Source organism: Phytophthora ramorum (assembly GCF_020800215.1).
Source record: "Phytophthora ramorum isolate Pr-102 chromosome Unknown Phyram_PR-102_s0012, whole genome shotgun sequence".
Taxonomy (NCBI): domain Eukaryota; phylum Oomycota; class Peronosporomycetes; order Peronosporales; family Peronosporaceae; genus Phytophthora; species Phytophthora ramorum.
The window spans coordinates 1,518,110-1,544,681 of NW_027150658.1; the positions used below are offsets into that span (position 1 = coordinate 1,518,110).

Genomic DNA, 26,572 nt, shown 5'->3' on the forward strand with positions numbered 1-26,572 from the left:
GATGAAAGTATCATATGTCACAGGTTAACGATACACACCTGATAAGGTGCTGGCGTCGCGAATATGGTGCACCGACCTCGAACTTGGTAATGTTGTCGGCTCTGTATTCGTCCATTACGGTCGTAGCGGTGCCACGAGCAATCTTCATACACGCAGCTACAAGGTCTCGGGTCCGCTTCCCCCTAAAGAGCCCTTCTTCCTTCGATATGGTCATGAACTCGTAACACCGTACAACAAAGCCCTTCGGACATGGGGTCAGCTCTCGCGCCTTGGTTTATGACCCGGACATGTTGCTAGCGAAGTAAAAGTTGTAATGCACGTACAACGCACTAAGGAACAGTGTTGTGGCCGTCTTAATCTGATCGGATAAAAACTCGAAGAGCTATTGCCATTTGTGTGGCATGTTAATAAGTTTTGGTCCAACCTTCAATGACGAGTACAATAACTGCCATAGAGAAGCGCTGTGCCTAGTGCATCCCGAGTCGATCTCAAGATTGAGCGAGGCATAACACGAGGGAAAGGAAGCGATTTAGTCGCTGCACATAGAATTTCAGTCCTCCACGTGATGTTTGCGCTCGAATCGTGTAGCGATTACAAACGTTAGCATACAGTTTACAAACTGGGTTCTTGATGCACTGAATGCAGCTCACTCAAACCGACTCGTTGGGCTTGTTAGCGCGTAAGAAATGGTGACCTGATGCACTGAATGCAGCTCACTTAACCCGACTCGTTGAGCTTGTTAGCACGTAAGAAATGGCGACTTCGAATCCGGTTTGAGGCGTTACCGTTCGATGAGGTAGACCATAGCGCCACTGCTGTAGTAGCAACCTTGCGGTTGGAACAGTCGAGTAAGCCCTTTTTTCTTATCGCGTGTTTGTGGCTGCAGTGAGGCATTATTCGACAGCTTGACTTCGGCTCCCCTGGTCCAAACAATGACAGGCTGGCAAAAGTTCGTGCACCGTCACTAGCCATCTCAATTCGCGTTGCTTTGCGCGCATTCCTTCTTAGTTTTCCAATTGTTAAGCTGCCTGCCACTTCTCCCCCATCGCACCACCAGTAGTGTAGCTGTTGTTTAGAATTGTAGGAAACACAAGCAGACTTACACGTTTGCAAATACCAATTACTGTTCGTTAGTGTATAGAATGCACGAACATGCCTGAGGATGTCTATGGAGTACAACTGATGACAAGGAGTCTTATTCGTTAAATTGATATCGCGTGATCCCGCTCGGCAGGGGCAACGCATTTGTATGATATAAATGATTGTGCTTTGCAGCTACAATGTCGCTTCGTTGATCGAGCATGTTCATAAATCACGTGTAAAAGCGAGAATGACATGGAATTAAAAATTCTTAACCCATTATTCCCCGAAGGGCGTCCTATACGTACGTTTCCTACAGAGTCCGAAAGGGCTCATGCCTGAGCCGGCAATCACCATGCAACCCTCCCCACCTCCAGATAGGCACGGCGACACTAGGAAACTTTTCTGCTTACGTCTTGTCTTGAAGCAAACGTGGACGGTGCTCAGTCTCATCATGCAGGTCGCGTGACGTGACATCCGTTGAGCAGCTCTCGAGTCGGCGCAGCATTCTCCTCGAGCCTTACGAGGTCCGCCAAGAATAGCATTTTTGAGTGTGGCGGGTAGCTCCTCTGCAGCGAACAATGGGCTGTCGGGACTCCGTCAACGATCTTCTTCCTCCTCCTCGCCTTCGCGGAGGACAGCGCTGGCGCGCTGGCGCTTGGAGCTTGGGCAAGTGTGCTTGACGGAGCAAAAAGAAAAATGAGAACTTGCTGGAGCAGTGAAGCGCTGCCAGGGAAACCTCGGGGCGTACCCAACAATATCTTTAAGAGTATCGTCGAATTGGATGCGGATGCTGGGTTCAATGTTGAGGTGCGTACAGGCAGCAATGCGAGGGAGGCAATTGCGTAGGTGGTGTACAATATGACTGGTAGTGCAGAGCTTTAGTTGAGAGAGCTGCACGTTCAGACCTTCCCAAGTCTGGACTGACAGCTCTACTCGGTGGTGGTTTACACTCTCCTACCTCTTTGTGAAGACGTGAAAGCTTATCGAGAACAATAGCCGGCGTATCGGCTTGCTGCCTTTGTCGTACCCTCTGACATCGGGGAATGGGGGGGGGGGGGGGGGGGGATGGGGAGGGTAAATCGACCTTGAATTATCATAACTCGAGCAAAACCATTGCAAAGCACAATATATCTTCAGGTATTCGCCCGCGTAAGTCCATGTATCCGGACCGTCCGCAGGATAGGATATGCTAGTATCTCTATACAATTGATGTCTCCATAAGCTTGCGATTTGATGCGAGGCGGCTCGACTGGTGGTTTCATACCGACCACGTTTCACGGGGTTGACAATGCAGTTTTGATCGAGGTACGCTCGACAGCTCGTATAGATACACGTTTCTTCTCTTCTACTGCAGTATATTCCGCAAACATGTTTGTGAATTTTTACTAGACGCAAATTCACAGCAAGTGGTTCAGTCGAAACAGATCCTGGGAAATAATGTATTCTCGATTCGCACCCAATCGAAAACGAGGTGAATTGTTCAAGGAAATCTGCGTAAGCACCAGGAGCAAATGTGTTGGTGCCCTGCTGCGCAGAACATGCAAGAAGATGCTAGCGTCCGTACATGTGAGTGCAGTACATGATGTAGCAGCCGACTCTCGATGGGCACGCACTCATCAAAATATTAGGCTTGGCCAAGGTGCGGATGAGAATGGTACAGTTGGCTCGGGTGCACATCTTGTTTGGCATCAAAAGGTTAGGTTTGCCAATGTGAGGCTAGGAGAAATGATACTTGACAATGCATTATAATACATGCACCGGTAATAACTTTAAGGTGTATTGTATCACGTATCCCAGAGAATTGAACTCTAATCAGTGATTAGCCATGCAATGCCTTTTTAATTTAAAAAAAATAGATATAGTAAGAAGAAATGACGTCGAGGTAGTATTAACTCGGAGACCTATTACTATACTATTTTAATTCCAGTTCCCAATTTCCCACGCACTTGTAGACTGTTGCGTCATGACGAAGATCTCACCCCACCGTAGAGTATGAAACAATAGCCTATCGATCTTTCCAATGGACAAATGTTGCACCTGATATTGACTACATTCCATCAGCAGCTGAGAGGTGCGGCCTCGAATTTTAGACAGGAGTTGGTTTCTCCGCAGCAATCTCTGACATTCCGTCCAGCAAACTGTGCTAATGAGAAAAGGTTAGCGTTGAAAAAAGTACGTAGGTACGTACTCGTTGGTGTGAACTTTGGTCCTGGGCTACACTCGCCTAACTCAACCTATACGTTCGCCAGAGTTGCAGTGCACTACCAAACAGTTTGCAAACAGTAGTGTTTGCGGTGCGAACACTACTTTTCGTCTTCGTGTCATGTTTTGGAAAACTTGCTGCTGCCCAACTAGATACTCGCTACACGGTGCCCTGCATTGAATCCAGCACACTTGATTCTTGATCATCCAACGGTGAAGCTCAATGTCATCTTCATGGTGTCTGGTTCTTTCCCGTAAGCTTGTTGGTGATCTTCTTTCTGAGCTTAGAGAGCCACTTGGAAATCGAAAAGGTATAATATTGCTCCAACCCGGTCTTGGCCATGCCGTCAAAATGGCCAATTGCGTGCGTTAAGTCGTTGGCAACACCCCTCTCCTCGCTGTCCGCGGTGGCGTCACGCTCAGCACGCTCCATGTTCGTCCGCAGAAATCTTTTCACAGAATCTTGATGGGAGGGCAACACGGCCGCCTCTGGTATGGTAAGTTCCTTGGCGTCGGTAATTGCCGAGACAGTATCAATGCTGGCGAGGAGGGCAGCCACTGTTAGTAGAACGACGTAGTACAGCGCCATGGATTCGTTTTGCTGGGGATATTTGCACTTTGGCAGCGGAGAACAAATTGTGAAGTGATGGCATCTGCTGTTAGCAGTGGTGTTCGAGCCCTGTGTCATATCCATCCTGCTGGCTCTCGTCGTCGCATTTAAAAGCGACTTCCAGCTGGCTTCCATTACACTGGCAAGAGACTAGCCGACACTCCATGTACTCTACTCCATCCAACCCTGTCACCACAAAATGTGAATCAAATCTATCATGGGCTTTGAATCTCATCTCGGTCGTGATCATGAACATGTAAATGATCACACAAATCGTGTGTGATCTATTTTCTCCTACGATCGGTGAGGTGATGAGTCTACACTACAGTTTGAGTGCAGAATACGGCGACCGTCCGCCGAATACTAGTTATTCTCGTTGATCGAGTTTTCTTTGCTCTTGTCAAAGCTCACTCTCGCCAAGCACCAGACAAGTCACGTATAATAGCGATTGCGTAGCATTGTAGGGATCGCATACGTTCGCAAACGTTGCCGGTACAGGTAGTACACATTGTTATCGTGGATGTTATCCTCGTGTTTATTACTGTACATGTACTAAAGGTACAGCACTCTTTTCTACTAGTAGCAGCAAGCAGTCCTTACCTCACATTGGCAAAGCCTAAGATTTTGGAGCTGCACACTCATCAATAATGTATGCGGAGCGACGAACACGAATCAATCGTTATCGCTTGTCTTTTATTTTTACTGTACCTGTACTGCTTTGGCAGCTTCTGCTCACGACCGCACCTGGGCAAAACCTACGATTTTGATGAATGTGCCCCCATCAATAGGCGGCTATGTCCATGTAGTGTACAGGCCCTATACGGACGGAATCACCATCTTCTTGCATCTCCTGCCCTGGAAACACTTGTTACAATACCGGTTCTCGATGCTTGCGCTAATACGAGTAGAAGGTGCTCAAATATTCCTCAGTGCATGCATGCACTTCATTCCACTGGAATTCCCAGAACTCAATTTGCTGAACAATACCAACAATGCGTCTGAATCGCTTTCTACTGTTGATCGTCGTAGGCTTCGTTGCGTGCTGCAGTACCATCGCAGGTGCGGAAGACACTGTCCAGATTAACGACGCGGCTATCGACTCAACTCACGAAGCAGCCATCTATGGCCACCGCAACCTAAAAGGAAGCACGACGCCGACCGATATTGACACCGTGGCCGAAGAGAGAGCGGCCGGCCCTAGCTTGTCTCAACTCACTGGTCGCCCAGGTTCCACTTCATGACCAGATTTCCTCTGCTCCAACAGCTCCATGCTATTCAACAGAAGTTTGGCGCGAATGCCGGCGAGCTATTCAAGTTGTGGGTGCGGACGAAGCTGCGTGCAAGACCCTCGAAGAAGTAGCTGCACTCACGATTGAAGCGACAGCCAAGGATGTTGTAGTCATCCCGACGTCTTGGGTATATTTCCAGTCTCTGCATAGATAACCCTGAACAATACGCATTAAATTTGAAGTTTCTAAGGTCCAACTTCGTACGATGGGGGGGGGGGGATCATCTATTTCGTTAGTCATTGCTAGCTATAGACTCCTGTATCGCTTGGGGCGTCGAAGCCCAAAGTCCCTGGGGCTTTATAAGCCCGGAAATTCTTTGTCTAGGCCGGGTGATTCGGCATGGCACGCATGGAAGCAAGAGGGTCACCAAGTCCTTTCGACGCGGTGGAGAACAGGTACACCAAGTCCTCTGTGCTTTGGTGCTTGAACGGAAACGCGAAGAGCTCACCAGGCCCGAAGCGCTGGTGTGAGATCTTGGACACGAGGGAGCACCAGGCCCTCCGTGCGTTGGTGTTGAGCTGAGCGCGAGGGGTCACCTTGCCCTTACGCCTTGGTAGTAGGCCCCGCACACCCAGGCTGATTCTTGTGTGGCAAACGCCAGGCAGGTAGCCGACACCGTGCCCGTCGTACAGAGCTCACCTCCTCTCTCCATCTCGGCCCCACGCGGGGGAGTCCGCGCCGAGAAGAAAGATCCGGATCCGGAGGCGCCGAAGATGAACCCTGAACCACTTGTGCCGTTTGGCGCTAATTGCGAACTCAACCAACTTCGTACGACCAAAGCGCAGAATGCCCGCACTCGATCCGAGAATGGTTTCGGTTACTCGTACCCGATACGTGGGTAGTCCGGTTAACTGACATTTGGTACGAATTGTGAGCACTTTCCACAAACTCAAGAAGAACTTGTCTGCACCTTACCAGCATTTTGCCCACAGTTGTCATCATCTTCATGTATTCCTTGCTTGGGTAGCGCCATAGCCCCCGAGGTACTCGCCATGATTGGCAAAATTAAATGGTACCAGTCGCAAAGCTCTTTCGGGCAAATGTTACATGAGCGGTTCACCCCGATTGGGAGCGGTCCTCATACTAAATGTATGAGCGTAGCGCTGTCGCCTCGGCCTCCATGCTACGTAGATGATACAGGAGTTGGGGTGGTGCTTATTGGAGACACAAGCCCGTACTTTGCTATTGTAACAATGCGATTCTGGCGAGCTTTCCACACACTTATCCGCTGCACGTGCTGTTCAACTTCCACTGCACACTCACAGAGGGTGGGATTGCTTTTTGGAGACCAACCAATAATTGAGCAACGTACAATGTTTTGCATCTCGGTCATCACCGAGTCAATTTCGTCCAAGGGAATAATAGCACCAGTCTGCCATTTTCCTACTCGAGTCACAACTTGCCCCACGCGCTTTTGCATCGCTGCAATCTCTTGTGGTGTCATCACGTCGTTTCCCTCCAGTCATTTTGATATCGCCCTGCCGATTCTGTGCATTGAACGAGTGAAAACTTAATCGCTACGTATATCGCAAGTATTAGTGAACACAAGCTGTAGATGCATACCTCTGGAGCGCTGTGTTCTGCTGAGATTTTGACATTCTTTTCGTAGCACTTAAAGTTAAGGTGCATCGTTGACGGTAGGTGCTACGCAGGCACGCTTCAGGAGGGTCATTCATCATCCACACCACAATGGTGTTCATCGCTTGCGCGATTTTCTTCATTTCTGGAGCACGTGTAGCCACGTTGAGTGCCTTCTTGAAAGCAAGAAGCGCATATTCCGTTCGATTCGTGCGCTCTGCAAACGCAAAATGCTGACCTTGTCCACAAAGGTTCATGAGCAAAAAGCTGCTTTTGTCCAAAGTTGTCCCTACAGCCACACCAACTGGTATCTCTTGCGAGTCGCTGTCTCCAGAAACTGTAAGTATGTCCAAACCATCCAGCGTAGATACCAAGTTGCTGAGCATTCTGTATGTTTTCAGAACAACGTAATTTACCTCTGTGAGCATACATCGACACGCCATGCCTCGCAATCTGAATCATATATTTGGTCATTCGTCTTCTTTACTGAGGTTGGTAGCTTTTCCACATGCAATTCAGCAGTACTACTAGTAGTATTAGCGTATTCGCGATACATTCCAAGAGGTTGGTCTTGTTCTGCCGATTGCCTCACCTACCAGACCACAAACCTCAATGAGTTAAACACTTCAGACCTGCTGCATTCGCTTTGTTGTATCGCTGTCGTTAGCTCATGTAGCATGTGAAGGAGTTGGTGAACTCGTTCATGCAGAAGCAGGTCGTCTATCTCCTTTAACAAGAGATGCTCGTAGTATCCACGAGGTTTATACCTTGGATTGATATCCACTGCTGTTGAATCACAAGGCACTGCATAGTCTTCTGCTTCACTTAACGAATCTGACCGCACACTTCTCTCATTCACAGCAGCTTGCGGTTCATCCGTCGCTGGAAACTCATCTTGCTCAGTCTCTTTCTCACGCTCATTGTCAGGGCTCACCACTTCCACCTCTGCATATGTTCTGCTTTCTTTCTGCTCACGCTCATTATCGCCTTCATCTCCGTCTTTTACTGGCGCTTACTCATTGCAATGAGCGCAACTGTTGTTGCATCTAAATCTCCATCAGCATCCAAGTTTTCACTAGGACCGTCCTCAACGTTTCCAACCATCGCTACCGTCACTTCTCCCATTTTATCTCCAGCTCTTGTACCAAATACCAATGCACTGTACATTGTCACCATCAAATTAACAGTTTGCCCGCCAGTCAATGGTTGTCCATTTCTTCAGTACTGCTAGAATTTGCTTCTCCCTTACCACGTCGACGCGGTGTTTATCAACTTGTAGCATTCACGTACCCCATTGTTCTGTCGAGGATTCCATTTCTTCAGCTTTTGAAAAATAACGTCGTTCAGAATCAAAATGCCCTTGACATTAGCGGATGTTCTTCAAGCTGACGAACCCGGTACAACACGTCTGCCGCTCTCTGATTTACTGGCGTCCTCACCGCCTTGCCTAAAACCTTCTCGAGGTTCGTGTTCATACTGCAGGCAGAAGAAACCACGTTGTCAACGTGCAAAATCTGGCTTCGAATCTAAAACAAACCTCGTACCTGAATTGGTCAGCTTTAATCACAACATTGGTGAGTTATCAGGATACGACATTGTGCGTTCAAGAACATCCTCATACAGATGACGAAGCTGTGAGTCAAGGTGCTCTTTTCGAGCCCATTTACCCACAATCGTGACAGCTTTTGCAATCACTCTTGGCTCCTTTCCGGAAGAAATGTTTCGCTTCATTTCTTCTTGTGGAAGACGGATCACTTCAGGAATGCTATCTTATCGCTGTGTCGGCTCCATTGCATATACATGCCACTCCAGAGTCTCGCAATTAATGCAAGCATCCGTGTCCGCAGTTTGCTAACATGCAAAATACTACTTCAAAGTACTTAAACATGATATTGTATTGAGGTAGCTCGCCATCGCTCTACTCCCGCCAGAACAAGAGCAACACGCTTTCAAGCATCCCTCTGACATCCAGAATCCCTGTCATCTTTCTCGTTGTACCAGCGAAAACAGGAAGAGACATGATACGAAGTATTATGCAACGCCTGTCCATTTCGCGGCAGCGTTTCAAAGCGAAGCCCTGCAGTGCACCAACGAGCGCTCGACATTATTAAAATTCACTAGTTGAATCCTCCTCCATCCATTGCATCGCAATCTTGCAAGCCTGGGGTAGATTCATGGCAGTTGCTTGCGACTTCAAAATACCTCTCCCTCTGAGAAACAAGGGCATAGACATCGAGCGCTGACTGACAAACTTGACGAACCGATCACTAAGCTCAGCAGTGTACTAAGTATTCACTTCAAAACGTTTTGGTTCGCACTGGTGTTGCCGAGATGACCCATGGCGGGATCGGCACACTCATTGTTGCTACTGCTGCTGCAACTTCGTCTTTCGTAGCACAGCAAAAAACGCCTTTAAAATCCTGGACAAAAGCGCATTCTGGTGTCAGTGAATGTTTTCATCATGAACATTTGTTCGGTGTCGCACCTGATAAGTCCGACTTTCTGGCTGGAAGCTGGAAGTTTGCTCGTAAACCACCTCACGCTGTTGGCGAATGCAAAGTACAATCCCAGGTGATGATTCTGTTCCTTACCTTGCTGGATCCACTCAATGATGGTCTTGAGATAGGCGGTCACACGAAACTGCTGTTCGCAGCTGTCATCTTCGTTGATCGATATCGTTAGCGCGCGAAGCACTTCAGGAACGCGAGGGATCCGCTCGTTTGGTGGAAACGCATCAACTTCGTTCACGAGGCTCACGTAAAACCCTGGTGGCTTGGCTCCTGGTCGGGTTTTGATAGTGTCTGGGTCCACTTCCGCAAGCATTCGGGGTGGCGTCACTTCCCGCTTCTGTTCAACCGCAGGGGTTCTGCTTTTCATCTGCACTATGCCCTTCCTTTTACTACCCGACCGGTTGAGTGGTTTGTCACTTAAAGAGGAAACGATATGGGTCTTCTTCGAGCGCTGAACATCGCTTTGGGCGGGTTTGTCGTCTCTCTTCCTCTTTTTGTCCACTGGCACAGTTTTCTGTGGATTGTCAGTATATCTTGAATGAAGTTGGTTGCCACTTACAGACATCCCTGTGACTAAATTTCCCAGTTTCGTTTCCACTTCTTGCTGGACTGCAAGTGTGCTCTCAAGCATTGGCATCAGACGTGAATTGTGACCACCAGTCGATGAATGTTCCAGTCTGGAGACAGCATTGCGCACTTCTTCCAACTTTGCAAACGCCGCCAAAACCTCGTCCACTGTGTCATTCAACGACGCAATTTGATCGTGCAGCACGCTGTTTGAGCTTGCGAGCAGCTCGTCCGGAGTCAAAAGTGCCAAGACGCGTTCGTACAACGTCTCTGTCCACGTCGCCATAGTTTGGAAATGAATGGTTATACGAAGGTTACACGGGTACGCCATCTGGAGAGGGCTACATTCCGCAAATTACCAAATTAGTCATTCATCGTAACTTGCCACCAAATAAACGTATCTCTGCAAGTCAAGCTTGGGTTGAAGACCCACAAGCACACCATACTCGCCACAGAGCCATGCAAGTTCAGCAAGTGTGCTGATCACGTGTGTGCTGGGGTCTGTCATCGTTCCGATTGACTTGTGAAGTACTGCATGTATTAATATACATGTGCACTGGCAGTCGATCCATATTCCGCAGGGTAGAGCTTTTGATCGGTTGGTGCGTATTTCTACATACAGTCCATTCTCCACGAGCGCTTACCGTGCGCTTTGCTGTCCTCCTCCTAGCGATGGATCTCCATCGGTTCAAGTTTTCCCGTGACTTCTTTCTTCACATCAGTACAGTTAGAATGGAATTAGATTTGTATCCTGCAGTCCTTCATTCTTCGCGCCATCACTACAACTCATCCGTCTACCCGAACGCTACCAAGTTGCCATCTGCACGCACTGAGTTTCGATTGAACAGAATGGATCTAGAGCTACCGATAGACCCGATACTCCTTGGTCATTCCTTTCTTTCGCCTGGGTCGTCGGGAACCCATTACTTTACCCAGTGTATTCGAGTATCGCGTGCGATGCACAGACCCAAGTTGGTTGATGTGCTTTTCGAATATCTTGGCACAGCTGCAAATAGTAGGGCCTTGGAGCGGAATCCATCCACGGGTCACGTGATTCACTATACTCCCAAAAATATTGAGCTTGCCGCCAATATCATGGAGATCTGGAACTCTGGTTTGCCATGCAGTAACCTCTGCCAGTAGCTTATCAGCCCTCTCTTTTATCGTTGCCAAATGCTCTTGTGCTCTATCGCTCGGAGTATCAGATAGCATTTCCGACATCCGATCCGTTAGGCTGCAAGCATTCACCGCAGTAAGCTGAGAGTTAGATTGGAAGAAGGAAAACTGGTAATAGGTAGGTAGAGGTGTGCATACCTGGAGAAAGCGTCCTTGTGTTTTTGGTCGGTCTGAACGCTGAACGTAACCCGTGGAATGGCTTTCATCAGCATGCAATACATGCTAAGCAGATGAGGTTCGTGTGGTGTGCCTCTTATCCACCTTGCGACCACATTCATCGCCTTTCGCATCTGTTTCGCTGGAGAGGTCATCAGTTCTGCGACTGTGGCCTTCTTAAAAGTGACAAACAACTTTAGCAGGTGATTTTTGTGCGTGGGCACTGGGCTTTCGCGAATCTTCTTCACACAATTCACAAATGCCTGGTGATTGTTTCGACCTTTCGAGCGCGAGTCCATGATATTAGCAGTTGTGAAAGCCTTGAAGTCGCTTAGTAAAGCCTGGAAATCGTTCGACAGTCTGTACATGCAACCACGTATTAGCAAACATTCCTAGACTCCTAGATCATGTATACATAGGATACACCATACCTTTTTAGATCGATTCGTCTCCCCGACGCTGGAAGAGTATTCGCATACTTCTTCACGGTATCAGCGTAGGCGCGATACAATGCAAAAAGCTTAGACTGACCGTGCGGTTCACTAACCCACTTGATCACGATGCGCAATGAGTCGATTACTTCCTGTGTTTGCCTGCCGTCTGCGTCTTCAATCACAGACTCGTTCAGCGCCTCGAGGATCTCTGGCATGACAAGGATACGATCCAGCCTTGGTAACGTGTCGACCTCGATCAGAATGGGTTTCAAGTTTGCGACCGATAGGCTGCAACCCGTGATAGCACTTTTCCTGCTGCCAGTGATAGATATATCTGCCATGTCCTTACTCTCGGCACTCTGCCTTTCGTGAGTTTGCAGCGTCATCAATGCTTTTACTGCCGCTTCACTGCCATCTCCTCCTTGTTCATTTTCAGACCCAGACTTTGAATTTGACGAGGACTCGTTGGAAGCTGGAATAGGACAAGCAGTCGATGCTGCATCCTTGTTAACTGGTTCGAGCTTTGTCCCCTTGTTCTCCTGCTCGGACTCGTCTCGATCTTTGCGCTTATTTCCCGGCCGCTTTACGCTTGTATTCACTGCCATTTTCTTCATTTTCCTGTCCAATTCTCTTCCTGTAACGACATGACACTCTCCATCGTCGCCATTAGACTGGCACTGCGTCCACCAGTCGAAGCGCTGCTCTGTTCCAGCTTGGAAACTGCATCCCGAACCTCCGCCAGCTTCGCAAAAGACGCGACCACGTCGTCCACCAGTCGATGTACAGAGGAAAACTCTTCCTCTAGTACACGGCTCGAAGCTGCAGCCACTTCACGGGGCGGCAGATTCGCCAGCACGCGCTGGAACAACGCCACGGTCCAGGTTGGCGTGGACACCATTGATTACGATTGGTCCGAAAGACACTGGGATAAAAACACAAATGTAGCCACTTTCGATGGCTACATTGCGTTGCCAGCCCAAAGTTGCACCTAGAGCAAAGAGGCAAAACCTGTTTTAATAAGGACGTCTAGCACTGAGGGTAGAGGCTATTCGGAGCAGTGGTCATGACGGGGGCAACAGCAAGTGCGATGTTAGGGCTTCTTTGGGACTGAAGCTTGATTTCAGAGGTTGGTACCGTACTTGTTGACCAAGCATTCACGCTCGGAGCGCTGTTGAAGCGGCATTCAATACAGCTCGGTCGGCTGAGTACATTGCATGCGGCTTTCGTTTGCGTCTTAGTGAATTGGATGCACGGGAGGAGGTACCAAGTGTGGAGGGAAGAGGCTCTGCACAACCACGCTCCGCTGGTCAACGGAGTATCCCCACAAGGAAGGACTCCAGCACCAAAATACTCTAGTCGACATCTAGACACTTCTGACGTTAGCAGTAACCAACATTGTCAGCCTACCGGTATCCACACCGTCCGTCACTATCAACATGCTTACGACTGCAGCACGCCGGGTCGCCAGTGCTACAGTGTTGAGTGCCGAAGGGTTCAAATGACAGCCACAGCACATTTGAGTTTTCAGTATTTTGTATTTGTATCGTTACTGGAGGAACCACACCGAGCTCCTCGATATGCAGGGGCTACGTGCCGCCGCTAGCTCCCATAGAACAGAGACCTCTATCAGCGACGGACACGTTTTAACAAGCAACTGCGCAGTTACAGCAATGCTTCTCCGCACATCTACAGGAAGTAGGTCACGACGGCGGCCGTCACAGCGGCGACGCTGCCAGCAGCCACCGAGGCGGCGCCCGACGAGCCCGAGGCAGAAGCCGAAGCGGACTCCGACGAAGAGGCCGTCGAGCCAGACGTCGTGGCGTCCGAAGAGCCAGACGTCGTGGTCGTGGTGGCGCTCGAGCCGGACGTGGTGGCGGCGGCGTCCGAGGAGCCCGACGTCGTGCCCACCGCGGTGGAGCCCACAGCGGCCGAGCCAGCAGCCGAGGCGCCCGTCGTCGTGGCAGCGGCGGGGTCCGCGGCAGCCGAAGAAGCCGTCGAGGCAGCCGTCGAGGTGGCGGCCGTCGTGGCAGCAGCCGACGACGCGGTCGAGGCGGCCGTGGACGCGTCCTGGGCGGCAGCGACGGCGATGACAAGAGCAGCAGCGAGGAAGCCGAAGACCTTCATGATACTTGGTGGAGGTGGGTGGGGAGTGGGGAGGGTAAGCTGCTTGGCAGTTGCTGGTAAAAGTGAGAATGAGGAGAAGCTCGCCGCCCGGAAATCGGGAGCACTTCGGCAGCCGAGCCCTAGGGTAGAGCCTCTAGGGCACCGCGTGCCTGCAAATCTGGTTGCTGATTGCTGTGACAGCAGAGCTGCTCGTGGTACGGTACAGCACGCCTATCGTTGTTGGATTGTACCGGTACATGTCCGTCTCCACTTTTGCCCAAATGGCTACATGTACGTTGGCACCTTCTTTTCAATGGTCGTCGGCAAACCAAGCCAAGCAAAATGCACGCTTGAAGCAACGGATATCATACCTAGTTCGGCTGGCACAATGGCTGCCCTCGCTTGAGCCACCTGTTTTGCGTTGTGGTTTTCGTTGGTCTTGCCGACAGATCCGTTCATCACAAGACCTTTTGCTACATGTATTCGATTGAATTCATGGATCGCCCAGCTCGCGAGTTCGCAAAGTAGTATTGTTATGCTGAGACTACGTAAGCTTTGTACCTATATTGTGCTTGCCGCCCCCTCCCCCCCCCCCCCTCGTCGCCTGCAAAGTCCCGCCTGTGGTTGTAAAATACGTCGATACTTGCCAGAATCAACCTCGCAAGTAAGCAATGCCTATTGGCCACGTGAGCAGTATGGAAACGCCGAGCACGAATGTGCCCAGCCACTGCAGCATCGCCTGACGGCTTGATCGAAAGTCTTGCCGTTCACTGTCTTCAATAGCTTCGACTTCATACTTGCCACAAACGGTTCGCTGTGTGGCGACCCCTTTATATTCGTCTCGCTCGGCTACCAACCCAACATGTTGATCTTCAATCACCCTTGGTCCAGTGTACCGACGTGGCAGCACTCGGCCGGCTCGCGCGGACGATGACTCCATCAACACGCGAAGGATGTCGTCGCCTTCCACAGTGTCTAGCAGTTGAGTGTCTTCCTCATCGTCACAGCTCACGAGCTGTTCCGTTCGTCCGTCTCCTGACCACTTACCTCGTGAAATCCCCTCGGGACGAGAACTCGGTTTCAAGAACGAAAAGCCTTGGTGGAGTGGATTAACTTGACCGTCTCCACCCCAATGCCCCGTGGCGTAGTATTCACCGCTCATCGTTAGGCTGTTAGCGAACAAGGCGAAAGAGAGTTTGGGACGCGGCGGAGAGAAGCTTCTTACTGGCACTTTGCAAATTCAAAGTCTTAACTCTAAAGATGCCCGACGACAACGTCAATCGAGTCGCCACCAACACCTCAGCTCTTTGGACTGAAGCCGTGGAGTGCTTAGCACCAAATTCCTCTGTGCAACCAGGCACCTCATATCTGCAATTGTCCTGCTCAATTCAACGCCTCCTTCACCGACCGACTTCAATGACGAAATTCAGCGCGTTGACTGTTCTGCTGTTCTGTGCTATGGCGGTTGCTACAGCTCAAGACACTAACAACGCGGGAGGACAAGCTGGGAGTGTGACTTCGGACGCAAATGCGCCCACCACTTCTCCACCGGCCACCACGGCCCCGCCAACGAATGCTGTACCCGCTGGAATGAACCCCGCCACTATCGGCGTGCCAGTCCCACCTGCTGCACCGGCAACGGGGGCGCCGGCTCCAGCGTGGGCGGCTAACCCCGCTCCTACGACGGACAGCGGCAGTGGCAGCTTCGGCAGCGACATTGAGACTCCGGTGGTTAAGAAGCCCAAGAGGACGGGGGACTCGTCTCGAGCGCAGTCGAGCACGCCGACCCCGTCCGAGGACTCGGGCTCTCTCACGCTTACGACGACGACCGTCGCGTGGGCCCTCGTGGGGACCATGGGACTCGCTGCGATGCTTTGATGAGGAAGATACGCACGCATGCTCCCCCACGACACGACACGGTTGCATTGGATTTTCCTAGTCAGTTCCGAGCTTGAAGACAATCGTTAGTCTGCATAATCGCTGCGGCCACTAATCTCGACGCACGATTTTCGTGTTTGATCGCATCGTTCATAGCTGGCTACTCTTGTGTCTCCTATCGATATCAGGGATCCCAAGAAGATCCGAACTCGATTGTGAATGTCTTGCTAGGATGTCGGGATATTGTCCCTAAAAAGCGACAAGCGCCTTGGTTTCAACCGCGTGCACCAATGTCATACGCGTAAACGGATGCGAGCGGGTACTTACTCCCCGTGAACATCGTGGAGCGGAGGCTGCTATGAAAGGGCAAAGTGCTCTGACCTGCCGCCACGATTGACTCACTGCGACCACACTACGTTGCAAGCAGAGACCTTGAGCTTTATCCATTCAGTCGAGTCGCGTTGTACCGTCGTGGTGGATACGGCAAACAAGTTGCTTGCCGCGCCACGAAAAATTAGCCAGCCTGATGCAGCGAGCATCGTCTGTCCGGTCTCAATCGTCAACGCCGTGGACGGACGCCACCAGCCGGCGGGCACCACGCCGAACAAATGCCAATTCGCATCGGATGATTTGCGCGCACGCAGCCGGCATAGAGGGCTGCGGCATGGCAACGGACGTCGCAACTTCAGAGTGGATGTGTGTTGTGCCGCCAAGTTCCAGGTGCGCACTACTCGCTTTGCCGCCAATGCTTGTCGCAATGTCCACAATGTACATTAAAATGTCCACCCGGAGCTTCGGTCACACCGAGTTGTCTAACGACGACAGCAACAAGCAAAGCAACTCCATGCATGGAGCATGATCCAACTAAGATCGACCGACAAAAACGCGTTCTCGGAACCACCTTGAAGCTTACTGGACGCTGCCATCTGGGCCATCTGACCAAAGCACCGGCTTTCGACACCACAACCATCATGGATGAGGGAACGGCTCGCTATCTTTGCTGCTGGTCCCTTCTTGACGACGTGCGCTTGTTTGTCGGTCGTTGTGGCTGTAGGCAACTACGGTAGAAGTGCTCCCGGTTTCCGGGCGGCGAGCTTCTCCTCATTCTCACTTTTACCAGCAACTGCCAAGCAGCTTACCCTCCCCACTCCCCACCCACCTCCACCAAGTATCATGAAGGTCTTCGGCTTCCTCGCTGCTGCTCTTGTCATCGCCGTCGCTGCCGCCCAGGACGCGTCCACGGCCGCCTCGACCGCGTCGTCGGCTGCTGCCACGACGGCCGCCACCTCGACGGCTGCCTCGACGGCTTCTTCGGCTGCCGCGGACCCCGCCGCTGCCACGACGACGGGCGCCTCGGCTGCTGGCTCGGCCGCTGTGGGCTCCACCGCGGTGGGCACGACGTCGGGCTCCTCGGACGCCGCCGCCACCACGTCCGGCTCGAGCGCCACCACGACCACGACGTCTGGCTCTTCGGACGCCACGACGTCTGGCTCGACGGCCTCTTCGTCGGAGTCCGCTTCGGCTTCTGCCTCGGGCTCGTCGGGCGCCGCCTCGGTGGCTGCTGGCAGCGTCGCCGCTGTGACGGCCGCCGTCGTGACCTACTTCCTGTAGATGTGCGGAGAAGCATTGCTGTAACTGCGCAGTTGCTTGTTAAAACGTGTCCGTCGCTGATAGAGGTCTCTGTTCTATGGGAGCTAGCGGCGGCACGTAGCCCCTGCATATCGAGGAGCTCGGTGTGGTTCCTCCAGTAACGATACAAATACAAAATACTGAAAACTCAAATGTGCTGTGGCTGTCGTTTGCATTCCTATCAGGCGAAGATCGAAGCAGTAGTGACCTGTGCTGCACCTGGTAGCATTGACTTGAGGAGTCCATGTGTCTAGCGTTGTGTAAATGCGAGATTTCAATCCGTCACGGAAGAGTTCGTGAGGGCTTCTTCACCTTGTTGAAAGGCTTACCATGTGCAAGTCTCACGTCTCATCGAACACATACCCACCATAGTTGAACAGTACCGACGATGCTAGCGCGTGTAGCAAGCTCGAGTTGTTTGCTGTTGATTGGATGCAGGAGGAGGACTTCGGAGGTGGGCTCTGTACATACAACGCTACAATAGCTTATTGACAACAAAAGCTGTAAACCGAAAACCGAAAGCGCGCTCAAGAGCTCCGAGGACGAATGCTTACTCCGGACCTGCACCTGTCGTCGCTCCCATCATGATCATTGGGCCGTTTCTCAGTCTCAATGCAGCCTTGCCGAATCCTTAGCAGATTGTGCCTCAATGGAGGACTTGCCCCGAGTTTGAACCCCCCTGACGTCACTCGACTTCGTGCAACGTAAGGGGAGATCAACTGGTTTCACAAACAAGACGCAGACTCCGGCATCCCTGATACCGTCTAAACACATATTTCCCATTAAATTCGACATAGCATCTACATATCATTAGAAGTTCATAGTAATTTATAAATATGATACCTTATAAAATAAATGTTATCAATTATCCTTCTCTATGTTGCATCAGTTTGCGCAACTTCAGTTTGTCGGTGGTGCATCCTCGGCCGGGGGATCTTCCAGTCGCGGAATCGCCAGCCAAAGTCGCAGCCTTCTTCCCTCCCCGATGCTTTCGCTCTTGCGCCGCTCGCAGCCCCGCGCGGCCTCGTCGCTGGCCCGCGCCAGTTCCTCGCTCATGTCGGACGTGCACGGCACGACGCACGGCAAGAAGCACTGGAAGAACAAGCCTCTGTTCCGTCGCGGGGGCGACAAGCGGTTCCGCAACGGCCAGGAGGCCGCTGACATGCTCACAGATGAGGTGATTCGTCGCGATCCCAACCAGGTACGCAGGCCCCTCCTAGCCCAGCATAAAGCCCGGTGTCTCCTCTATCTAACGCACTATTCACCGCTCATTGTCGACGTCGACAGGCCGAGTACATGCAAGCCGTGCAAAACTTTGTCAACTCGGTCGTACCCGTGTTCGACCGCTACCCAAAGTACGCGTGGGTCATGAAGACGCTCATGGAGCCAGAGCGCGTGATCCAGTTCCGCGTCCCGTGGATCGACGATGAAGGCAGCAGCCGCGTGAACCGCGGCTTCCGTGTGCAGTTCTCGAGCGCGCTGGGCCCGTTCATGGGCGGCCTGCGCTTCCACCCGGAGACGACGCACGGCATCGCCAAGTTCCTGGGCTTCGAGACCATCTTCCGCAACGCGCTGGCCGGTTCCTACGGCGGCGCGCACGGCGGCTCGGACTTTAACCCCATGGACAAGAGCGAGTCGGAGATCATGCGCTTCTGCCAGTCGTACATGACGGAGCTGGCCAATTACATTGGGCCGCACACGGACGTCCCCACGTCGGGCGTGGGCGTGGGTCCCCAGGAGATCGGCTACATGTTCGGACAGTACAAGCGGCTACGACAGCTGCACCCGGGAGGCACCGAGGGCATTCTGAGTGGAGGCGCGTACCACTACCCGCAGGTCACGGGCTACGGTGTGGCTCACTTTGCTAACCGCGCGCTGGAGGCACGCGGAGAGTCGCTCAAGGGCAAGCGCTGCCTCATCTCGGGCAGTGGCACAGTGGCGCTCAACGTGGCGCAGAAGCTGCTGGACCTGGGCGCCATTCCCATTGGCTTGAGCGACAACTTTGGCTACGTGATTGAGGAGGGCGGATTCACCGACAAGAGTCTGCAGGAGCTCAAGCGCATCAAGGAGGAGCGCAACGCGCGTCTGGGCGCCTACATCATGTCGTCCACCACGGCCAACTACCACCCGAGCGAGGAAGGCCGGCTGTGGGAGACTCCGTGCGACTACGCGTTCCCGTGCGCGATCCAGAACGACGTGGACGCCGATGCCGTGCGCCTGCTCGTCAAGAACGGCTGCAAGGGCATCTTCGAGGGCGCCAACTTCCCGTGCACTGACGAGGCCATCAACCTGGTGAAGCAGCACGGTCTGGCCTTCGGCCCGAACAAGGCCTCCAACGGCGGCTCCTTCGCGCTCATTACCAAGAACCTGGGCTCTTCCACGCAGCTGTCGGACGACGAGCTGGACAAGATCGTCAAAGGTACGTTTCTGTATTCTCTTGTGAGATCAAATATGATAATGCTAACCCGGGTATTGTGTGCGCAGAATACATGTACAAGCTTCACGACCGCGTGGCAGCTACTGCGGCTGAGTTCAACGCTGCTGGCGACCTCCACGTGGGTGCTAACATCACGGCCTTCATGAGCGTGGCTGCCGCCATGTTCCGCCAGGGCGTGGTGTAAATAAGCTCCCGCGTACGAGCTGGGGTGTTACCCAGGGAAATACGAGGGTGCGTCCGAATTGTGAGACAGCAAGAGGATGCGAAGATGGAGAGAAGCAGGCAGGTGGCAATGCGTCTGCGCTGCCCAACCAGCAGCACGCACATGCGCAGCTTTCACGCTCAATACAAACTCACGAGTTTTGCTATCTGTCCGTCGTGATTCGTGCTGCTGTTCGGACGTGTGCGTGTGACAGCAGCAGATTCCGGAGGTATCGGAGCTGCCGCCAGCGCGAAAGACGAAGATCCGACTCAATCCAGGACTCGTCTGCACGGTGGCATCAACGAATCCTACCTCCACGTTGACGAAGCGCACCAAAGCGATGAATATGCTGCTTGTATCCCAGTTAGTCCGTCCTCTGCTTCCGTCCAGCGCTGCCGTTCAGCGTTCAGCCACGCACCAGATGAACAGGCACTTTGCCCACGAAACGACAGGTCCCCAACGGTTTTCGGGCTGTTGGCGCATTCAAGCGCCGGCCGACAATGCCTGATATGGCCGACTGCAATGCTTTCCAGCGCAGGTCACTGTGTCACTCCTCCATGTTCAGGAGCGCGAGGTTTGAGAGATCTGTGTGGTCTGCCGGTCGAGTCATCCGATATCTCAGTACGCTAGCGACATTCTGCTAGCTGCGAAGGTATCACCAAACGATCCCAGATCGTGTCGCGCGTTGCTTACTTGCCGTTGCAGTCGACCGTTGAAAACGGAAAATGCTGCGCGTTGTGTCGTCAAGCTCCGCCCGGTGCCTTTTGACCCCTCATCGTGCTGGGATCTCGCTAGGGCGGGCTGTTTCGTTTGCGTTCACTTGAATTCCTGCGCCCTTCCTGCCCCGTTCCCACTTTGCTTAGCCGCAGACCAATTCCACGCCCAGCGCGTACACCATTGCACCCTCCACCCAAGGAGCTTGAGCCTCGCTACAACCGTATCTGCATCTGCAATCGCCACTGCCACAACATGCAGCCGATCCAGTTATCACTACTGTCGGCTTTCATCCTCGCCGCTGTTGCTACTGCAACCACGTCGAATTCGCTTTCCTGCGATCGGGTTGCACTCGGTTCAGAGTCGTTGACCAAGTGGACTGTGAGCTGTATCTCTGCGGGCTCCATAACTACTTCAGCAGCGTCCTTCAATCCGTTGCTGGTGCAGAACTTCTACGTGGACAATGGGGAATACGTCGCTGCAACTTCATCCAATTTGGAGCTCTCATCAACTTTTTCGGAAGTCGGCGAGCTCGTGTCTTCTTCAGTCACAAACTTCTCGTTGCTAGCAGCTTCGGGTTTTACGCCTGCCGTCCCCGTGACTATCGTATCCACAGCTTTCGCTCAGCTACCGGCTCTCCAAAATTTGTAAGATTGTGTCATTTTGCGTGTTGTGCCATGTACAACGACTGATCTAGACTGTGCAATTGTTTTCTACCAGGCACTTGGAGGGTATCCCTCTTGCGGACAGTGAGCTGCACTTGGTGCTACCTACTTCGATCGAGAAAATGTGCGTCACCGCTTCTTCACGAGCGTCGGTGGTGGCATCATATCTCATACTGATACTGCTTGTGTCCCATGGACAGCTCAATTGTAGGTTGCGGGCTCAGTAACATCTCGTTCGAGTTTGCAGACGGCTCTGCATTGGCAGATTCAGCGCTTACCTTCATGTAAGCCTCTATTACTCGAGTTGGCTTGTGAATTCACTAACTAATTCGTGTCTGCACTTCAGTGATCTCCGCCTAAATGACCTCAAGGGCGTCCCAGTTTCGCTGTTCGACTTGCCGAATGGCGTATCAACCATCGACCTGCAAAACAACACCATGAACTTATCTTCGGAAACCACCGCGCACAAAAAGCAGTTAACCGCGTGGATTAACGCCAAAGTGCTTCATCTCGACAGCGACTCCCTTTCAACATTGGAAGAGCTCACTTCCACCGAAAACTCCGCGAGTGACCTACAAGCGCACCCCAATAACCTCCCGACCACGTCTTCTTCAGGGAGCGAAAAGAACGTCACAGGCATGGAAGGAAGTAGCAGCATGAACGTGGTCCCGATCACCATCTTTGCCATCGTGATCCCTGCAGTACTGGCAGTAGGCATCACGCTGGCGCTTGTCGTGCGTAAACGCAGACGGATGCAAGACCGTGAGAGTGTCGGCATTCTGGACCTGCCCCACCATTTCGATAAGCATACGCGTGACAGATCAGAGACGTCGGGCCACTTTACGGCAGTTGAGAGCGAACTCTCTCGTAGCTGCATGTCGAGGGATGAAGACCCCCACCAAGATACCAACGACCGTGGTTCCTGTGTCGAGCTAGTCGTTACTCCTTCAGATGCGGATCACCAGCACCAGGCTTCGGCAACAGCAGGTGTTGGCTACGTCAACTTAGGGTCACCTCAAGAAGTCCACGAAGGCTTCTCGCTAACTAACGCGAAAAGACAAAATTCCCACCGCGAGGACGGAGACAGCGATCACTCATTGGAACTTCTGAGGACGCACAGCTCAGCTAGTACAACGTCAATTCAGACACGTACTGCCACTCGCAAGGCTCTTCGGTCAGCACTGGAGACATTACTAGCGGCGAAATCGAACGAAGATACCCCGTTAACCGTGAACACCAACCAGTATTCGTTCAGTCCTGGCACCCAGATCGAGGAGACCCCAATCGCGTTTTTCGTCGACTGCCATCATGTTAGCAGAAGCTCCGAGGACGCAAGTTCTGAACCTGCTCCTCCGACACAACTTGTACTCAAAGTCTTTATTGAGGACGATGCCGATCTTGCAGGCCGTGAGAGCTACGCACTTTCGATTCTGCAGCATGAAGACGCTACGTCTGCCTTTGTGCCTCGATTGTTTGATGATGCACTTGAATATGAACTGGAGTTTGGGAACGCCAAGAAGATCGTAAAACGGAGCTGCTGTATCCTCGTGTTGGAGAAACCGAGCTGCATCTCCTTGCGTGCTCATATGGCAGGCTCTCGCGAACCCCTGGCTCAGCAAATTGCACGGGTGATGGAGGCGTTGCGTGCCCTCCACGCTCGCGGACTTGTCCACGGCGCGCTCAATTCGGACAGCTTCGTAGTGTGCTCTCCTGATGCTCAATTGAAGTTCTGGGGTCTCGAGCATGCCACTAGAGCTGGACACAAGATTCCTTGTCCCGATGATGAACTTCTGGGTCTTTCTCATGCGGAGTGCATCGCCCCCGAGTTGGCTTTCCTTGCACTGGAGCAGAAATCGAGTTCACGGGCTTCGGCCTCTTTGGATGTTTGGAGTCTTGGTGTGATGATCTTGAAGATGTATGCACCCGATCGCCAACTCGAGGAGTTTAAGGGCTGCACAGCTTCCCATGAGGTATTTGAGCGACTCACTGCTCCTGATCTTGATGGCGAGTTGACTGATACGTGCTACTTTGAGCGGTCAATCGCTCAGTTCGTACCAAGTAACGATATGAAAGACCTACTGCGCCAGTGTCTGCAGCGCGATCCGATATCACGCCCGTCACTGGACTTCATCTCCAAGCACGAAGCTGTCCAGACAAGCGAACGTGAGGTGTCGAGAGCAACTACAGTGAAAAGTACTGTTGTACCCCGCCTACTCTCCGTCATTATCGAAGAGAAAGATACCATTTTAACTTCAGGTGAGCCCGAGCGTGAAGCAAGTGGCAAGGATCAGGTCCCGGACAAAATTCATGTTAGGTCGTCTGAGGTGGTCGTCAGGTCCGAGGATACGATTCCTGAGCCGTTGCCGCCGAGTTTGTGGCTATTCGTCCCACCGATCGAGCTGGAAGTCGACCTAACACGAAGTGCGAGCGCTTATTCGATGGAACAGTGGGTTTCCAGACTTAAGCAACTCCAGCAGCAGCGTGCTGAAGAGCTGCGTTTCCCCCTTCTTTTCATGTGTGAGTCATGCGAACAGAACGCCGCAGTACCGTGCAGTATCGCCACTACGACCAAGTCTGGTGCGAGTGTTCCATCCTCGTTGTTGTCGCTGGTGATGCCACTAGTACGAGAAACTATGCTCTTCCTCGAAGCTCGGGCCATTCTGTCCAACGGATTGAGTGTTGGTGAAACCAGTGGATTAGCGGGTCCTCAACAATGGGAAGAGCTTCGTACGTTTTACCGGGCGCTGGAACATATGGAGCTCGCTACCGTTAATCCGGTGAATGAAGTGGAGCTCGCACCGATGGAGCAGCAACTGAAATCTCGAAATCCGTCTATAGCGCAGACCGTGCTCGACGTACTCACGACTACCATTTTCAGTGAGGAGAAGCGCGAATACGTCCGAAATTTGCTGGATGCCTTAGTCAGTGATGAAGAAGACCTGGAAGTTCGACCTGAACGAAACAGTTGGGCGGCATTGCGCCGATGTGATATATCGAACCACAGCTCGACAAGTACGCGTTGGCTCTGTAGTCACCACGCTCCTTTCGGAAGTTAATGTTCAAACGCAATGAATTCGATAAGCTCACCTTCTAGTGTATTATAGTGTTCATGCGAATAAATTCCTCATCAAGCAGGGGCTGTCCAAACTGCTGGCAGTTTGACGTTTTAACTTTATACGTTTGGGAACCGAACAGTCGATGTATGCCGCATGCATCATCGAACTCGCCAATCTAGAGTGTAAACTATCATGACAAAACATGTTTACGAAATGTTTTGGACTTGCAATCGTCATAATCAATCACAGGACCGATCCCCAGATTATCCTGAGACTCAAACGAGCAAGTTACTTGTAGTGTGCCTTTCACTATTTAATTCTGGCACGATAATTCTGTCGTAGTGCGTTAATTCTTCCTCCTCTCAGCTAATTTTATGCTTAATTATGGACAGGCAGACTTTAAGCATGCGATCTGAGACTGACTAAAGACGGAATGAGTACGTGTCGCCGAAGAATGGAATCCACCAGCAGATAACCAACATCGCCTGCATTACTTTGTGCAGCTAAATTCACCATCTTTCACTTCAGACGAGTGTCTCTTTTATCATGCACAGCGCTCTTTGTATCTGTGTATTTGATCAGCTCAATCGCCCAGTTTCTGGGGAGGGGTGGTGGTGCCCAAGATCGGGGGTGGTGGCGGATAATGAATCCCGAGTGTGTACCGTGTATGAATCCATCATCAAGAAGTACCCTCCGTCGAGTAACGGGTAACGACTCCCGCTGGGGATTGGGATTCCCTCACCTTCCAGTGATACTACATATGGTGCCACGTTCCTGACAATTCTCCTCACACTTTCAGTGTTTCATTTCGCAATTCGCCTCGCAACGCTCAGTTCACACCCAAATCCAAACACCATGCGTCTGCACTGGATCATAGTTTTGGCTCTCGTCGTATGCGTGAATTTCACCTCAGCGTCAACAACGTCGAAGGCGACAGCACAAAAGTCTCAGACGGTTGCTCGCGTGCTCAAGGCTAACCGAAACGCGTTTCCCCTCAATAGGTTGCTGAGGGCTGACAGTTCGTACGATGAAAATAGTGAAGAAAGAGCGGTCAGCGTCTCCGGTATGGCTGGCGCGATTAAGTTGAAGTCGTCAATGATCGAGGAGAGCGCCAAGCTAAAATGGTGGTTATATACGAGAAAGTCTGCGCCTCAGGTTTTCAAACTCCTAAAGATCGACGACCCAATAAATGACGTGCTGACGAACTCGAAGATGAACGATTTGGCCAAGTATATATCTATGTACAACAAGAAGAACCCCAACAACCAAGTGTCGATGGTTGACGTGCTCTCGGCTCGTTATGGGGGAGAGGCAGCCGTGGCTACGATGTTCGTCCGGGCGAAACAATCTGAAGCTACGACGAACCTGGCCACGAAGTTGCAGGCTGAACAGGTCGCCGGCTGGCTGAAAAAAGAAAAGTCTACAGACGACGTTTTCAAAATCCTGATGCTTGACGACGCAACTGCCAACCCTCTTGGGACCCGGCGTTTGACAGCATGGCTAAACTACATGGCCGAGTTCAATCGACTGAACCCTGAAAAGAAAACGACTATGCTGCAGACATTTATGACGGCCTACGGTGGAGATAAAGGAGTGGCAAAACTTCTTTATATTTCCACGTATGTAGGTGGTTCTGATGTCATGGTGAAGAAGTTGGAGACGGCACTCTTCATGAAATGGGCTAAAGAAAGATTGACATCGAGTCAAGTCGCGAAGAAGGTGCTCAATGTGAACGATAACAATCGGCATTACGCGCCAATGCTAGAGCGCTACAAGGTCGCCTTGAAGGAGAAAGTAAATTAGAGGCGCTAACGAGATTGGAATCGCTGTTCGTTTTCAAGGTTCCATCTTCTCGGATGTATACGTACCGACTTCCTCGGCTTACTGCATACCAATACAGCGTGTCACTGTGAGAAAGTGACCTTCCGATTCTGGCTACCGGTATTTGTACCGGTATTTGTACGAAGGCCGCGATCAATTAGATTCCATACAAACTGTCATACGAAAATATGATTTAGTACAAAATGCTACGTTCATAATATACACACTGTGGCTCACGCTGCGAAGGCAGCAGCGACAACTTTCAAGACGAGCGAGCGCCTTCTGTCCAGCGCGCGTCCTCGCTTTCATGGCCAACTTGTGGTGAGTCTCGGAGGCGCCTTGCCAATTCCACGACACGTCAATGTCCACCTGTCTGCAGCGCGCGGCAATGCTCCATGATTAAGCACCTGCGGGCTTTCCCCAGCAGCTCGTCCAGAGTGTGACTTGACCGACTATGTGATC

At 51.8% G+C, this 26,572-nt stretch overlaps 9 protein-coding genes across 9 annotated transcripts; 5 read left to right on the top strand and 4 right to left on the bottom strand.

Annotated features, from left to right (window-relative positions):
- Positions 1–3,517: 3,517 nt before the first annotated feature.
- Positions 3,518–3,874, bottom strand: KRP23_11707 (uncharacterized protein; the record flags this gene model as incomplete). The annotated part of the gene is made up of 1 exon (XM_067882276.1): positions 3,518–3,874. The coding sequence occupies one exon, from the start codon at positions 3,872–3,874 to the stop codon at positions 3,518–3,520; it is 357 nt and encodes a 118-aa protein (XP_067740544.1).
- A 5,253-nt stretch (positions 3,875–9,127) lies between these two features.
- Positions 9,128–9,639, bottom strand: KRP23_11708 (uncharacterized protein; the record flags this gene model as incomplete). Its single annotated transcript, XM_067882278.1, has 2 exons — positions 9,128–9,182; positions 9,248–9,639. The coding sequence occupies 2 exons, from the start codon at positions 9,637–9,639 to the stop codon at positions 9,128–9,130; spliced, it is 447 nt and encodes a 148-aa protein (XP_067740545.1).
- A 1,429-nt stretch (positions 9,640–11,068) lies between these two features.
- Positions 11,069–12,503, bottom strand: KRP23_11709 (uncharacterized protein; the record flags this gene model as incomplete). The annotated part of the gene is made up of 5 exons (XM_067882279.1): positions 11,069–11,073; positions 11,154–11,185; positions 11,277–11,531; positions 11,603–12,239; positions 12,293–12,503. The coding sequence occupies 5 exons, from the start codon at positions 12,501–12,503 to the stop codon at positions 11,069–11,071; spliced, it is 1,140 nt and encodes a 379-aa protein (XP_067740546.1).
- Positions 12,504–13,291: 788 nt separating this feature from the next.
- Positions 13,292–13,729, bottom strand: KRP23_11710 (uncharacterized protein; the record flags this gene model as incomplete). The annotated part of the gene is made up of 1 exon (XM_067882280.1): positions 13,292–13,729. The coding sequence occupies one exon, from the start codon at positions 13,727–13,729 to the stop codon at positions 13,292–13,294; it is 438 nt and encodes a 145-aa protein (XP_067740547.1).
- A 1,395-nt stretch (positions 13,730–15,124) lies between these two features.
- On the top strand, positions 15,125–15,586 carry KRP23_11711 (uncharacterized protein; the record flags this gene model as incomplete). The annotated part of the gene is made up of 1 exon (XM_067882281.1): positions 15,125–15,586. The coding sequence occupies one exon, from the start codon at positions 15,125–15,127 to the stop codon at positions 15,584–15,586; it is 462 nt and encodes a 153-aa protein (XP_067740548.1).
- A 1,173-nt stretch (positions 15,587–16,759) lies between these two features.
- KRP23_11712 (uncharacterized protein) lies at positions 16,760–17,197 on the top strand (the record flags this gene model as incomplete). The annotated part of the gene is made up of 1 exon (XM_067882282.1): positions 16,760–17,197. The coding sequence occupies one exon, from the start codon at positions 16,760–16,762 to the stop codon at positions 17,195–17,197; it is 438 nt and encodes a 145-aa protein (XP_067740549.1).
- A 1,003-nt stretch (positions 17,198–18,200) lies between these two features.
- Positions 18,201–19,836, top strand: KRP23_11713 (NADP-specific glutamate dehydrogenase; the record flags this gene model as incomplete). Its single annotated transcript, XM_067882283.1, has 3 exons — positions 18,201–18,416; positions 18,503–19,634; positions 19,700–19,836. The coding sequence occupies 3 exons, from the start codon at positions 18,201–18,203 to the stop codon at positions 19,834–19,836; spliced, it is 1,485 nt and encodes a 494-aa protein (XP_067740550.1).
- Positions 19,837–20,823: 987 nt separating this feature from the next.
- Positions 20,824–24,289, top strand: KRP23_11714 (Mitogen-activated protein kinase kinase kinase 5; the record flags this gene model as incomplete). Its single annotated transcript, XM_067882284.1, has 4 exons — positions 20,824–21,215; positions 21,289–21,357; positions 21,434–21,517; positions 21,580–24,289. The coding sequence occupies 4 exons, from the start codon at positions 20,824–20,826 to the stop codon at positions 24,287–24,289; spliced, it is 3,255 nt and encodes a 1,084-aa protein (XP_067740551.1).
- An 855-nt stretch (positions 24,290–25,144) lies between these two features.
- On the top strand, positions 25,145–26,092 carry KRP23_11715 (RxLR effector protein PSR2; the record flags this gene model as incomplete). Its single annotated transcript, XM_067895934.1, has 1 exon — positions 25,145–26,092. The coding sequence occupies one exon, from the start codon at positions 25,145–25,147 to the stop codon at positions 26,090–26,092; it is 948 nt and encodes a 315-aa protein (XP_067740552.1).
- Between the last annotated feature and the right edge of the window lie 480 nt (positions 26,093–26,572).